The sequence below is a fragment of the Prionailurus bengalensis genome, chromosome E2 (genome assembly GCF_016509475.1).
Source record: "Prionailurus bengalensis isolate Pbe53 chromosome E2, Fcat_Pben_1.1_paternal_pri, whole genome shotgun sequence".
Taxonomy (NCBI): Eukaryota; Metazoa; Chordata; class Mammalia; order Carnivora; family Felidae; genus Prionailurus; species Prionailurus bengalensis.
Genome location: NC_057352.1, coordinates 12,178,904 through 12,192,351, shown reverse-complemented (window position 1 = coordinate 12,192,351; position 13,448 = coordinate 12,178,904). Strand labels below are relative to the sequence as shown.

At 57.8% G+C, this 13,448-nt stretch overlaps 1 protein-coding gene across 2 annotated transcripts in view; it reads left to right on the top strand.

The window, feature by feature from the left end:
- The first annotated feature begins 212 nt into the window (after positions 1-212).
- The window catches only part of PVR (PVR cell adhesion molecule), a 19,663-nt gene continuing 6,427 nt past the window's right edge, over positions 213-13,448 (top strand). Inside the window, exons 1-6 of one of the 2 annotated variants that reach the window (XM_043598659.1) lie at positions 213-474; positions 3,682-4,041; positions 6,172-6,474; positions 7,755-7,872; positions 12,133-12,281; positions 13,187-13,303. In XM_043598659.1, the coding sequence (XP_043454594.1) occupies positions 414-474; positions 3,682-4,041; positions 6,172-6,474; positions 7,755-7,872; positions 12,133-12,281; positions 13,187-13,303 (1,108 nt within the window). In that variant the 5' untranslated portion in view covers positions 213-413. Of the gene's footprint in view, positions 475-3,681; positions 4,042-6,171; positions 6,475-7,754; positions 7,873-12,132; positions 12,282-13,183; positions 13,304-13,448 lie in introns of both variants that reach the window. The other variant, XM_043598658.1, reaches the window with a different exon arrangement.

The following is a 13,448-nucleotide window of genomic DNA, read 5'->3' as shown; positions in this document are numbered from 1 at the left end:
TAAAAAGTAAGCTTGTTATGATGATGAGCGCGGAGAAGTGTAGAGAATTGTTGAATCACTATACTGGACTCCCGAAATTAACACCACGCCGTGTGTTAATTACATTGGCTTGAAAGAGAACAAAGCAACCGCTGAATCTCTGCCCGCAGCCCGGGGAGATGCCACTCCTCTCACCCGCACCCAGTCCTCCGGCAGTCCCCGCGCGCAGGCGCAGAGGAGCACCGACGCGCAGGGCAGCCCCGCCCCTCCCAGCCGGGGCTGCACACCCGTGTGGAACTTCCACTCCACACCCAGGCTCCGCGCGAGCGCCGGTGCAGTCCCGGGGATTCCTGGGTAGCAGTTCCAAGCCCGGGCGGTGGCCCAGCAAACCCGGGAGGAGGCTCGGCCCCAGCGGCGACCCGGAGGAACCCAGGATGGTGTGGCCGCCGCTGCTGCTGTCGCTGCTGTGCCTGCTCTGGGCGCCCACGAGAGCAGGTGAGTAACCGCGTTCGACCTGGCGGCCACTGCTTATTCCCCCACCCTCCCCCCTCCCCCTCCGCACCAGCGGGGTGCTCGGCCTCCCGGGTCCCCCCGCCGCCCCGACTCTGGAGGAACTTGGGTCCCCGGGAAGGGCTCAGGCCAAACTTCGATACACCGATACACCACCGTAGGGCCATCAGTCAATGGGAGAATCTCAGCGGAGGATGACTCCTCCATGTCCAGCCATTCACCGTGGCCGGATGTGCTTCCCTGACTCCTGCGGCCCGCCGATCGATCGGGACAGAGAATCTTGATGGGGAACAGGAAGGCGGTGGCACATAACTCCCCCGAATCGCTTCTGACCCCTATTGTATGGCTCTAAGGGCATTAGTATTTTCATCCCCGCTGGACAGAGAGGACAAGTGGATTCCTGAGGGTCAAGTCACTTGCCTAGGCTAGCCAGCAAGTGGCAGAGCCGGGGGCTGGCCTACCCTGCGGCCGGCCCTTCCAGGCTCGTGTCCAGTATGAAAGCATGCATGCATTCATTCCCCACACGCGTTTATGGAGCGCTTACTGTGTGTCAGGCAGTGTTCCAAGCCCTGGGGATACAGCCTCGAAGTCAGACGGCCCTGAGCTCAGGAGCGTTTCCTAAGCTCTCTGTTTCCATAAAACGTGTTGAGGGTGGGGAGGGATTCTTACCTATCTCGTAAGACTGTGTCTTGGGAGGTTGCTGACCAGTGTTGCCCTTGGTAAGAACAATCAGCATAATTCGTGTGAACAATATTAATACCGAATACAGACTTGGGAAGTGTGGGAATTGTTGAATCACGATACTGGGGAAGCCACAGCCCCTCATCTCGGCATTTCCCAAAAGGTGATTCCCAGAACACAGGGCACTTCTCCCGAGGCTTGAGGAGTTCATGGAGAGCTACCAACCTACACCGCTTAAGGAGATCCCCAATATGGGTCCTACTGTGACCTCCAGTTACAGATGAGGAGACTGAGGCACAGAGAGAGGAAGTAACTTGCCCCAGGCACCAGCAAGAAGCAGCAGACCCATGGGGCGCCTGAGTGGCTCAGTCAGTTAAGCGTCCAACTTCGGCTCAGGTCATGATCTCACGGCCCGTGAGTTCGAGCCCCACCTCGGGCTCTGTGCTGACAGCTCGGAGCCTGGAGCCTGCTTCCGATTCTGTGTCTCCCTCTCTCTCTGACCCTCCCCCACTCGTGCTCTCCATCTCTCTCTCACACACACAAATAAACATTTAAAAAATTAAAAAAAAAAAAAGCCAAGTAACAGACCCAATGAGTGAACCAAAATTGGACAGGCCCCCCCTCCACCAGGGCAGCAGGAGAGACTGGTGCCTGGGAGCCTAGACGCAGGGTAGACCAGCCCCGGGGCTAGGCCAGTGGCTTGACCCTCAGGAACGCCCTTGCCCTCTCTGTCCAGTGGGGATGAAAATACTAATCACGCACATCTCGTGGGGCATTAGGACGGGGTTGCAGGAGGCCACCTGTAAGGAAGCGGCTCAATGCCTGGCACAGAGTAGGCAGGTCCTGGCACAGAGTAGGCACCTGCGTGTGGTTAGTACACTCCACTCAGTGTGGAGGAGACCTGCCCTCTGGTGGAGGAAAGCACCAGAGCGGGAGACTCACTTGCTCATTGGACCCCACATTCGCGCCCTGTGTTCCAGCTGTGCCCTCCTCCACGCTCCCAGCTCCCAGCGCCTCTGCGTGCTACCTCCCAGCTTCCTCTTCCTCACAACACAGTACTGTTCACCTTGATAGAGTCATTGGCAGGTGCTGATCCCTTTACATAGATTTCATCACCTCATCTGCCCGGCAACCCTGCGCTGCTATAATCACGCCCGTTTCACAGATGAGAAAACTGAGGCTCAGAGCAGTGAAACCACCCACACGTAGACCCACAGCTAATGAGTAGCAGTGCTGGGGTTCAAAGAACTTAACTCTTTCCCACCTTCTCCATTATCTGTATTAATAATAAGAGTGCATAGGAAAAAAAAAGAATGCGTAGGATTTTATTTATTAAAATCAGTAAGAAACCAATTTGACAGTAAATTTCATATTAAAAAATAATAAAACAAAATAAGAGTCAGTACCTATATTGAGGGCCTACTGTGTGATGGGGCCCCAGGCCCAAAGATTTTTAGTTTAGTTTTTTTTTTTTTAAGTATTTATTTTTGAGAGAGCAGAGAGAGAGAGAGCTCGGGGGGCGGGGTGGAACGCAGAGAGACAGAGGGACAGAGGATCTGAAGCAGGGACCCCACACTGACAGCAGCAAGCTGGATGCAGGGCTTGAAGCCGTGAACGCACGAGATCATGACCTGAGCCAAAGTCTCACGCTCAACCGTCAACCCCAACCGACTGAGCCTCCCAGGCGCCCCTAGGCTGAAAGACTTTAATACAGAGCCTTGTGGGTTAGAGGTCAGACCCCAGGGTTCAAAGCGCACTTCAGCCATTTACCCTCTCCATGACCTGGAGCAAACGACTCTGCCTTGGTTTCCCCATCTATAAAGTGGGGCTGACAGCCGTGTTGGCCTCAAGGAGCTGTTTAGGGACTCAATGCTGAGAGATACATGAAGCACTCGGAACAGCCCCTGGTGTGTGTAAGCAACCAGTGAGTGTTAACTGTTATTAGCCCCACGCTACAAATTAGGAAAAAGAATCAGAGGGTTTAAGTAACCTGCCTGAAGCCTCACAGCACAGACTGGAAGGGATCCAAAATCCTTGGATTATAATCGCCAGCCTTCTTGTGCCAGGATCCCCTACAAACCTTCTCCCGATGGGGGGTCCATGCCCAATAAAAGTAATGATAATACCGTATTTCATGGATTCTAAGACTCAAGAGTTTCTGCCCCTTTTCCCACCCTTCAGTGACTCATGCTGTAAGTGACAGTGTCACCGCGGGACTGACGACACAGAGCTGACAGAAACCTTCTGGAACTAGTTATCGGTGATAGTTAATGCACGGCCTCGTGCCCTTTGAAATGGTTTCAATGGCAGATTTCAGTTTTTAACTACAATTAAACACATCGATGATGCTGAGATCGGGGAAATACGGTAATAACAGCCCAGGGAAGTGGCCCGGACGGGTTGGAGACCCAGAGCGAGCGGCCTCCCGGATGCCCCTCGCATGGAGCGTCCAGACCACAGGCGCCGGGTCTGACCCGACCCCCCCCCCCCCCCCCCCGCCTTTCCCCGCAGGGACCGGGACGGTCGATGTGCAGGCGCCCGCGCAGGTGCGCGGCTTCCTGGGCGACACGGTGGAGCTGCGGTGCAAACTGCCGCCCGTGGAGCACAAAGTGCAGGTGACGCAGGCCACGTGGACGCGGCGGACGGCGGCGGGGGACGACCTCAACGTGGCGGTCTTCCACCCCACACAGGGCTCCAGCTTCCCCGAGCCCGGGCGGCTGGAGTTTGTGGCCGCCAGGCCGGGCGAGGAGCTGCGGGACGCGTCGCTGGCCCTGCGAGGGTTGCGCGCCGAGGACGAGGCCAATTACACCTGCCGGTTCGCCATGTTCCCCGACGGCAGCAAGAGCGCGCGCACCTGGCTCCGCGTGCTGGGTGAGCCGAGGAGCCGGGAGGGGATGATGGGGGGCTACCTGATCTCAAAGGAATACAAACGAGTGATTTTTTTTTTAAGTTTATTTATTTTGAAAGAGAGAGAGCACACGAGTGGGGGAGAGGCAGAGAGAGAGAGGGAGAGTGAGGATCTCAAGAAGGCTCCACGCTGTCAGCACAGAGCCCGATGCCGGGCTCAAACCCACCAACCGTGAGACCATGAGCAGAGCAGAAACCAAGAGTTGGACACCTAACCGACTGAGCCAACCAGACACCCCTGTTTACTTTTGAGAGAGAGAGACACAGAGCGTGAGCAGGGGAGGGACAGAGAGAGAGGAAGACACAGAATCCGAAGCAGGTCCCAGGCTCTGAGCTGTCGAGCCTGATGCGGGGCTCGAACTCACCAACAGTGAATGGAAGTCAGATGCTTAACTGACCGAGCCACCCAGGCGCCCACCAAAAAAGTGATCTTAATGCTGTGGTCATAGGCTTGGCATCAGAATATTTTCATTATCAAATTCTGAATTGAGCCCTCCGGTTCCTCCTGGATGGGGTATGCCCCTGATAGCAATCCCAAAGCCAAGTATTCCAAGAGGAAGGATGGTCTGTCCCTGCGCCCCAGACCGGCCGTGACTGCTTTCAAATGGACCGCAGACACCAAAGCCACTGTCGTGGGAAAACCTGAGAAAATGTCCTTTTTGGAAGCCTCTGGGAGGTGCTGGCCGTGAACCCGAGGAGGCCGTCCTGATAGGAGATGATCGCAGGGACCATGTTGGTAGGGCTCACAATACCGAGCAACAGATCAAGAAAAAATTAATCCACCTCCTAACTTCAGTATCCTTCAGGCCGTGGACCCCATTCTGCAGCATGTACTGTGTGTGATTCTTTATGTGAATCAGAAACAACCGGAAGCCCGGTCTTTTGTGCCTGCAACGGGTCCCTCCGGAACTCCCTGCCGGCAGAGATAGAAACTAGTTTTAATTTAAAGTAATATTCCCGTTAATAATTTACTCGTTGCAGATACCTAGCAGACCGGGTAACGGTTGTTTTGGAAATTTTATGTATTTTACATAAAATTCTCAGTATTTTACCAAAAAAAAAAAAAAAAAAAAACCCAACCAGTGAGTCAAATTCAAGAGAAATCTCCAGTCCATAATAACATTACGGCAACAGGCAATAATGAGGAAGGAACCAAGTGAAACCCCAGGTTTGGGAATCACCAGAATGATGATAAAGAGATGGTCAAGGGGCGTCTGGGTGGCTCAGTCGGTTAAGAGTCCGGCTTCGGCTCAGGTCACGATCTCACGGTTCGTGGGTTCAAGCCCCGCATCGGGCTCTGTGCTGACGGCTCGGAGCCTGGAGCCTGCTTCGGATTCTGTGCCTCCCTCTCTCTCTCTCTGACCCTCCCCTGTTCATGCTCTGTCTCTCTCTGTCTCAAAAAAAATAAATAAACGTTAAAAAAATTTTTTTTAAATAAATAAATAAATGTCTAAAAAATTATAAATAAATAAATAAAGGAGAGAGAGAGAGAGATGGTCAAGATGGGTTTGGAGTCAGAACTGTGTGAAAGTCTAGCTCTGTCCATTACAACTGTATAACCTTGAGCCCATCACTTCCCTTCTCGACCTCCAGGACGCTACCAGCCCTCCTCTCCTCCATGAAACCCTCCTTCACTGCTATCCCAGACTGGGCACTCCTTCTGGGCTCCCCCAACCCAGCCTGGCCCACTCTGGGTTGCCACTACGTGGGGAATTCTGTCTTCCCCCTGGACTGTATAGCCCATGAAGGCAGGGCTGGGGCTGTCCCAGTCATGCCTGGGTCCCCAACACTGCCCGTCATATTGCCAGGCAAGGTATTCACGTCCCAATTATATTATTTATCAAGCAGTCATTATGTGCCCACTACCATTTTAGGAGCCTTCCCTGCATAATCTCATTGCCTGTGAGCCTATCATTATCTCCCGTTGACAGGCAAGGAAACTGAGGCACAGACGTGCCCAAAGCCACCCAGTGGCTCGGGGACAGAGTTGGGATTTGAACCTGGCCCTCAGCTAGCTTCCCCCGTCTGCTGCTGAGATGTCTGTTGAACAACCGCGGGCGAGGACTGACTGGTCCCTTTTGCTTCCCTCCACAGCCCAGCCGGAGAACACGGCTGAGACGGAGGAGGTCCCGCCCGGCCCGCTCAGCCTGGAGCCTGTGCCCGTGGCCCGCTGCGTCTCCCGTGGGGGCCGGCCGCCCGCCCGGATCTCCTGGTCATACCCAGACGGGAAGGCCAATGACAGCCTGGTGCCAGGACACCTGCCTGGCACGTTCGACGTCATCAGCCTCTTAACCTTGACACCCTCCAGCCAGGCAGATGGCCGGAACGTCACCTGCAAAGTGGAACATGAGAGCTTCAAGGAGGCCGTCCTGCTGTCTGTGACTCTCGCCGTGCCTTGTGAGTGTACCCAAATGTGAGCAAAGGCAGGACCGCCACATGAAGGCCTCTGTCTCTCCCGGCTCCCTTGAGCACAGTCTACACACGCCGCCTCCACCCGCTTCCCGAGCCGACTGTCTACACTGACCTTGCCTATTGCTACAGGGTTTCCCACGTTGTCTACGCCAACCCCCTTGTCCGCTTTCTACCCTGTTTCGCCATCATCTCTGCCGGACATGCGGGCTGCGGACCCGACTGCCCCCATTGTCTACACCTGTCACTTGGCCGCCAGCTCTGGGAAGCTGTCACTGTTTCCCGGGTTGTCTAGCCTGGCTCCTGTGACGTCTGTCTGCATTGACATTTTGACCTTACATTTTCTATGCTGATTTTCCTGGGTACTCTCTCACACTGGCCCCGGATGGTGTCTACACTGGCTCATCCAAGGGGCTGTGTCCTCCCTTCACTGTCTATACTGAATACTCCCTCCAAGAAGTTGCCACACTGATTCCCTCGGGCACTGTCTACACGGGGCACCCTCAACATGGCCAGTGGGTCCGAGGGAGGAGGGGATCGACACGGGCTCCGCCCCACACAAAAAAACACTGTCTCGGGGCGCCTGGGTGGCGCAGTCGGTTAAGCGTCCGACTTCAGCCAGGTCACGATCTCGCGATTCGGGAGTTCGAGCCCCGCGTCAGGCTCTGGGCTGATGGCTCGGAGCCTGGAGCCTGTTTCCGATTCTGTGTCTCCCTCTCTCTCTGCCCCTCCCCCGTTCATGCTCTGTCTCTCTCTGTCCCAAAAATAAATAACCGTTGAAAAAAAAAATTTTTTTTTTAAAAACAAAAAAAACACTGTCTCGCTGGCCTTCCCCCTGGGGACTTTGAAACGTCTTCCTGGTCCATCACATTTAGGATGGAAAAACAGCAGCTGAAGCAGGGTCATCCAGGATTCTTTCCAGCAGGACTTGTCAGAGCCTTGAATATGCTCCTGTGTGTTATGAGTGTCCAAGAGGCCTTTTCTCACAGGACACCCGAGGCACACAAGGACCCGGCTTGTCCAGGAAAACGAGTAGAGAGCAGCAGGTCCCGAAAAGCCTTCTTAGCACCCGCTGGCTCCCATGCTGCCGAGGACTTCTGGCCTTTTATTCTGAGGGAATCCATTGCCCCAGATTCCTGACAGGCCTCTCTATCTTGAGCTGTGCCTGAAACCCACTGAGGCCTTTCCTCATTATGACACGATCCCACATGTCCCTAGGCTGCTCTGAAGAGTCCCCGTCTCTGAGCCCGTGTGTCTGTTTCCCTCAGACCCCCCTGAGGTCTCCATTTCCGGCTATGATGACAACTGGTACCTCGGCCGCAGCGAGGCCACCCTGAACTGTGATGTCCGCAGCAAACCAGAGCCCACAGGCTACGACTGGAGCACGTGAGTCCTGGGTGGGTCTGGGCCCGTGGGTCTGAGGGAGGAGGGGGCCGGGGGCAGGACTCCTGGGTCTGAGGGAGGAGGGGGCTGGGGTCTGGACCCCTGGGTCTGAGGGAGGAGGGGGCTGGGGGCTGGGCCCATGGGTCTGAGGGAGGAGGGGGCTGGGGTCTGGACTCCTATGTCTGAGGGAGGAGGGGCTGGGGGCTGGACTCCTGGGTCTGAGGGAGGAGGGGCTGGGGGTCTGGACTCCTGGGTCTGAGGGAGGAGGGGCTGGGGGCAGGACTCCTGGGCCTGAGGGAGGAGGGGGCTGGGGGCTAGATTCCTGGGTCTGAGGGAGGAGGGGGCTGGGGTCTGGACCCCTGGGTCTGAGGGAGGAGGAGACTGGGGGCTGGGCCCATGGGTCTGAGGGAGGAGAGGGCTGGGGTCTGGATTCCTATGTCTGAGGGAGGAGGGGGCTGGGGGCTGGACTCCTGGGTCTGAGGGAGGAGGGGCTGGGGGCAGGACTCCTGGGTCTGAGGGAGGAGGGGCTGGGGGTCTGGACTCCTGGGTCTGAGGGAGGAGGGGGCTGGGGTCTGGACTCCTATGTCTGAGGGAGGAGGGGGCTGGGGGCTGGACTCCTGGGTCTGAGGGAGGAGGGGGCTGGGGGCTGGACTCCTGGGTCTGAGGGAGGAGGGGGCTGGGGTCTGGACTCCTATGTCTGAGGGAGGAGGGGGCTGGGGGCTGGACTCCTGGGTCTGAGGGAGGAGGGGCTGGGGGTCTGGACTCCTGGGTCTGAGGGAGGAGGGGCTGGGGGCAGGACTCCTGGGCCTGAGGGAGGAGGGGGCTGGGGTCTGGACCCCTGGGTCTGAGGGAGGAGGGGCTGGGGGCAGGACTCCTGGGTCTGAGGGAGGAGGGGGCTGGGGTCTGGACCCCTGGGTCTGAGGGAGGAGGGGACTGGGGGCTGGGCCCATGGGTCTGAGGGAGGAGAGGGCTGGGGTCTGGATTCCTATGTCTGAGGGAGGAGGGGGCTGGGGGCTGGACTCCTGGGTCTGAGGGAGGAGGGGCTGGGGGCAGGACTCCTGGGTCTGAGGGAGGAGGGGCTGGGGGTCTGGACTCCTGGGTCTGAGGGAGGAGGGGGCTGGGGTCTGGACTCCTATGTCTGAGGGAGGAGGGGGCTGGGGGCTGGACTCCTGGGTCTGAGGGAGGAGGGGCTGGGGGTCTGGACTCCTGGGTCTGAGGGAGGAGGGGGCTGGGGTCTGGACTCCTATGTCTGAGGGAGGAGGGGGCTGGGGGCTGGACTCCTGGGTCTGAGGGAGGAGGGGGCTGGGGGCTGGACTCCTGGGTCTGAGGGAGGAGGGGCTGGGGTCTGGACTCCTATGTCTGAGGGAGGAGGGGGCTGGGGGCTGGACTCCTGGGTCTGAGGGAGGAGGGGCTGGGGGTCAGGACTCCTGGGCCTGAGGGAGGAGGGGGCTGGGGGCTGGGTTCCTGGGTCTGAGGGAGGAGGGGCTGGGGGCAGGACTCCTGGGTCTGAGGGAGGAGGGGGCTGGGGTCTGGACCCCTGGGTCTGAGGGAGGAGGGGGCTGGGGGCTGGGCCCATGGGTCTGAGGGAGGAGGGGGCTGGGGTCTGGATTCCTATGTGTGAGGGAGGAGGGGGCTGGGGGCTGGACTCCTGGGTCTGAGGGAAGAGGGGCTGGGGGCAGGACTCCTGGGTCTGAGGGAGGACGGGCTGGGGGCAGGACTCCTGGGCCTGAGGGAGGAGGGGCTGGGGGCTGGGTTCCTGGGTCTGAGGGTGGAGGGGCTGGGGTCTGAACCCGTGGGTCTGAGGGAGGAGGGGGCTGGGGGCAGGACTCCTGGGTCTGAGGGAGGAGGGGCTGGGGGCTGGACCCCTGGGTCTGAGGGAGGAGGGGCTGGGGGCAGAACTCCTGAGTCTGAGGGAGGAGGGAAGCGCAAGAAAGTAAAAAGAGAAAAGTTGACTTTAGGCCCCAGTAAAATTTTCTGTCTGGTGTGCACAGCATATGAGGGAGTTTAGTTCAGGTTCACCGTTACACCTGCTCTTTTCTGTTGTCTGCTGTGCACCGGCGGTCATGGACCCCGTGTGACACCCACACTCTGGGCCTAGGAAGCACTATTACCAGGGTTAAAGATAAGCAGGGCCCGGGGCACCTCAGTCTGTGAAGCCTGCGACTTCCACTCAGGTCACGATCTCACGGGTCGTGAGTTCGAGCCCCACGTCAGGGTCGGTGCTGACAGCTCAGAGCCTGGAGCCTGCTTCGGACTCTGTGTCCCCCTCTCTCTCTGCCCCTACCCCGCTCGCACTCTGTCTCTCTCTCAAAAATAATAAACATTTTTTTAAAAATTAAAGAAAAAAGTTAAGTTGGGCCCCATAGGCGCAGTCCTTTGCGAGGGGACCCACAGCCACAAGGGGACAGAAGTACCTCCAAACCGACCCTCTTAACCTCTGGGCTGTGCCACCTCCCCACCCCCACCCTGTCATGGGTCACCTCATATAATCTGCTCAAGTCAGTTCTGACGGAGCAGGTGCTGTCCCCATTACAGAGCAATCAGATTTCTTCAAGTTCATGCCAAGGTCAGGGTTAAGAGTGAGGAAAGAAAAAGGCAGAGGGACCGATTGCCTTTCATAATTTGTATTGGGCTTTCGTGCTTGTTACAAAATGACTTACGACCACCATGGAAACTTGAGACGATCCAGTTATGAGCAAGAAGAAATAGCACCCGTAGTCAAGTGGACACAGCCACCTCCAGAAATATCCACCGTTACCCTTTGTTATACATCCTTCCCGCTTCTAACACTTCCAACCCACCCTTCTACACTTCTAAACAAAAATTGTGCTATGGGTACAGTTTTGAAACTTTCCCCTTATTGCATGAACGCCTTTCTGGGTCCCAGCCCATAGATCCACATCCCCACTCCCCCCAGCGTTTCCTTAGGGGAAGTTTTAGACGTACACAAAAGATGTTAAGAATCTTCCAGCGAACGCTCCAAAACCCACCGCGTGGATTCTCCCGCTGACATTCTGCTGGACCTGCTCGGTCACGTTTCTGTCCATCGGTCCACCCCTCCCTCCACCCGCCAATCTTTTACCTTTCCTGCATTTCAAAGCATCCACGGTCCCCCTTTGCAGTGCTGCTGGGGTTCCGTCCTAGATGCATGCCATCACTGATTTAACCAGACCTGAACGTGGGCTCACTTCCCGTTTGCACCACGCAGATGCTGCGGTGGGACCGTCCCCGCCTGTCCGTGTCTGTGCAGAGCCACAGTCGAGTCCCTACCGCCAGTCAAAGGAGGCTCGGCCAAGGCTTTTCCAACGGTGTTGGCAGACGCCCTTACTGTCCTGCCTCAAACCACAAGCCGTGGCTCAGGCTCAGGAGCCCCATGGCCGGGTTTCCGTCCCGGCTCTGCAGAATGCCCAAAACTCCATGCTGGCGCCTTCTCCATCCATTAAACCAAAGCTTTTTGACTGTTTACGGTGTGCCAGGCCTAATCCCCTCCCCTCCTGGCACTTCCATTCTAGTGGGGAGGGAAAGGATAAACAGAATAACACTGTAAAGCGCGGTGTGTCCGATGAGGATAAATGCTGTGAAAGAGGGAAGGCAGGGGAGGGAGGCGCTACAGTTGAAACAGGGTGGCCAGCGAAGGTGTCACTGAGGTGACATCGGAGCAGAGGCCTGAAGGAAGGGGACGATGAGCCGTGCTGGCATCCAGGGGATGAGCACTCCCGGCAGAGGGAACGGCATTCCTGGCAGAGGGAACAGCATATGCAAAGCCCCCGAGGTGGCGGCATAACTGGAGCCTTTGAAGATAAGGAGGCCACTGTGGATGCAGAGCCAAGGGGAGAGGAACAGACAGTGGGGTCAGTGGTATTGCAGCCAGCTCATGGGGTCTGTGGCCGGGTAAGCACTTGGGGTTTACGCCGAGTGACGCAGCAGCCACAGGAGGGCTGTGAACAGTGGAGGGTGGTTCTAACGAGACGTCTCCGGCCACTGCAGCGGAGGCGGGGAGCCCTGTGAGAAGGCGGCCACAGCAGCCCAGAGCAGGGGGTCAGCCCCGGCGGGGGTGGCCAGGGAGGGCGGCGGAGTGGTCAGAGTCTGGAGAGGTTTTGAAGGTGGGGCGGTCGGCACCTGCTGATAGGCTGGGTGTGGGCACGAGAGGGAGAGTCGGGGAACTTTCGGGGCTTCTGTCGGCTTCGCTCAGAAACGGGGGCGTGAGCTTCATACAGTCAGGGCTCACACCTCCCGCTTCCTCACCCGTCCGTGTCTCCCCAGGACCAGGGGCCCCCTGCCACCCTCCGCTGAGGCCCAGGGCTCGCACCTCCTGATCCGTACCGTGGACGAGTCAATCAACACGACTTTCATCTGCCACGTCACCAACGCCCTAGGGACTGGCCAGGCAGAAATGACCGTCCTGATCAGAGGTGAGGAGCCCCCCCCCCACCCTGCCCCGAGTGGAGAGAACAGAGGGACGGAAGGAGGAGGTGACAGCAGGATCCCTTCTGAGGGAGAAGTGTGGAAGCGGTCCCCTGGCTAGGGAGTCTTCAGTCACAAGACCGCTCTCTGATTCCCATTCTACCCCTCATCCCCCTCCCGAAAGGACCAGTGGAGTCCTCTTTACCCTGGTAACTCACCATCTGTACCATTGCAACAATCATCATCCAGCCTCCTGGCTATACCACTCTGCAGACCCAGGCTGGGGCGGTGGCGTGAGGCTTGTCCCCAGGGGCTGGGAAGGGCCTTCCCAAGCAAATTAGGCAGGGCTCTGTCAATTGCAGTTCATAGAAGCCCAACCCCGAATAGTCTAAGCAAGAAAAACGGGACTTGATTGAAAAACGCACCTTCAGGTATGGTCGGACCCACACACTCCAGCTGTGTAACCCCAGAACTTTCCTTTACGTCTCTCTCGTCTCTGCTGGCTGAGTGTGCGCTCAGAGAGGCGAGAGGTCCCCCAGCAGCTATAGCCTCGCGTCTCCCCTAGTTCAGTAGCCCCAGGGGAGAGAATACGCCACTTTCGAAGGCTCCAGCCCAAGTCCCAGGGCTGCCGGTCATTGGCACAGCCAGGGTCCCAGCCCCCTCCCCTGCCCCGAGAATCAGTCACCACAGCCATGGAGAACGGAATGCTCTGATCGGCCTGGCCCGGGTCAAAGTCTCGGCCTAAGAACCACAGGGTGGGGTCAAGTCCTGCTGAACGGTATAGACCAAGGGAGGGGCAGTGGTGGCTTCCTAAAGGGTACCGAGTAACGTGGGGGGGGGGGGTGGCGGGGAGACAGGTGAAGACCCCTGAAATCTGGGAACCCAACCCTGGCTCCTGCTTCTCTTCCAGCAGAACCTCACGAGGAAGAGCCACAACCAGCCCTGTCCATCACCATCATCGTGGCGATCGTGGTGACCGTGTTCTTAGTGGCCCTGTTGCTGATTTATTTCTGCTGGTTCAGACGCTCCCGTGAGTCCTCCCTCTTTGGCACGTCCCCTGCCCGTCGGCCACGAACGAACGTCACCACAGCTGCCGGGCTTGGGCGCCTGCTATGACTCGTGCTGAGCCCCGCCCGTGGCCGCCTCCCGCTGAATCCCCAGTGCCTTGGGGTTCC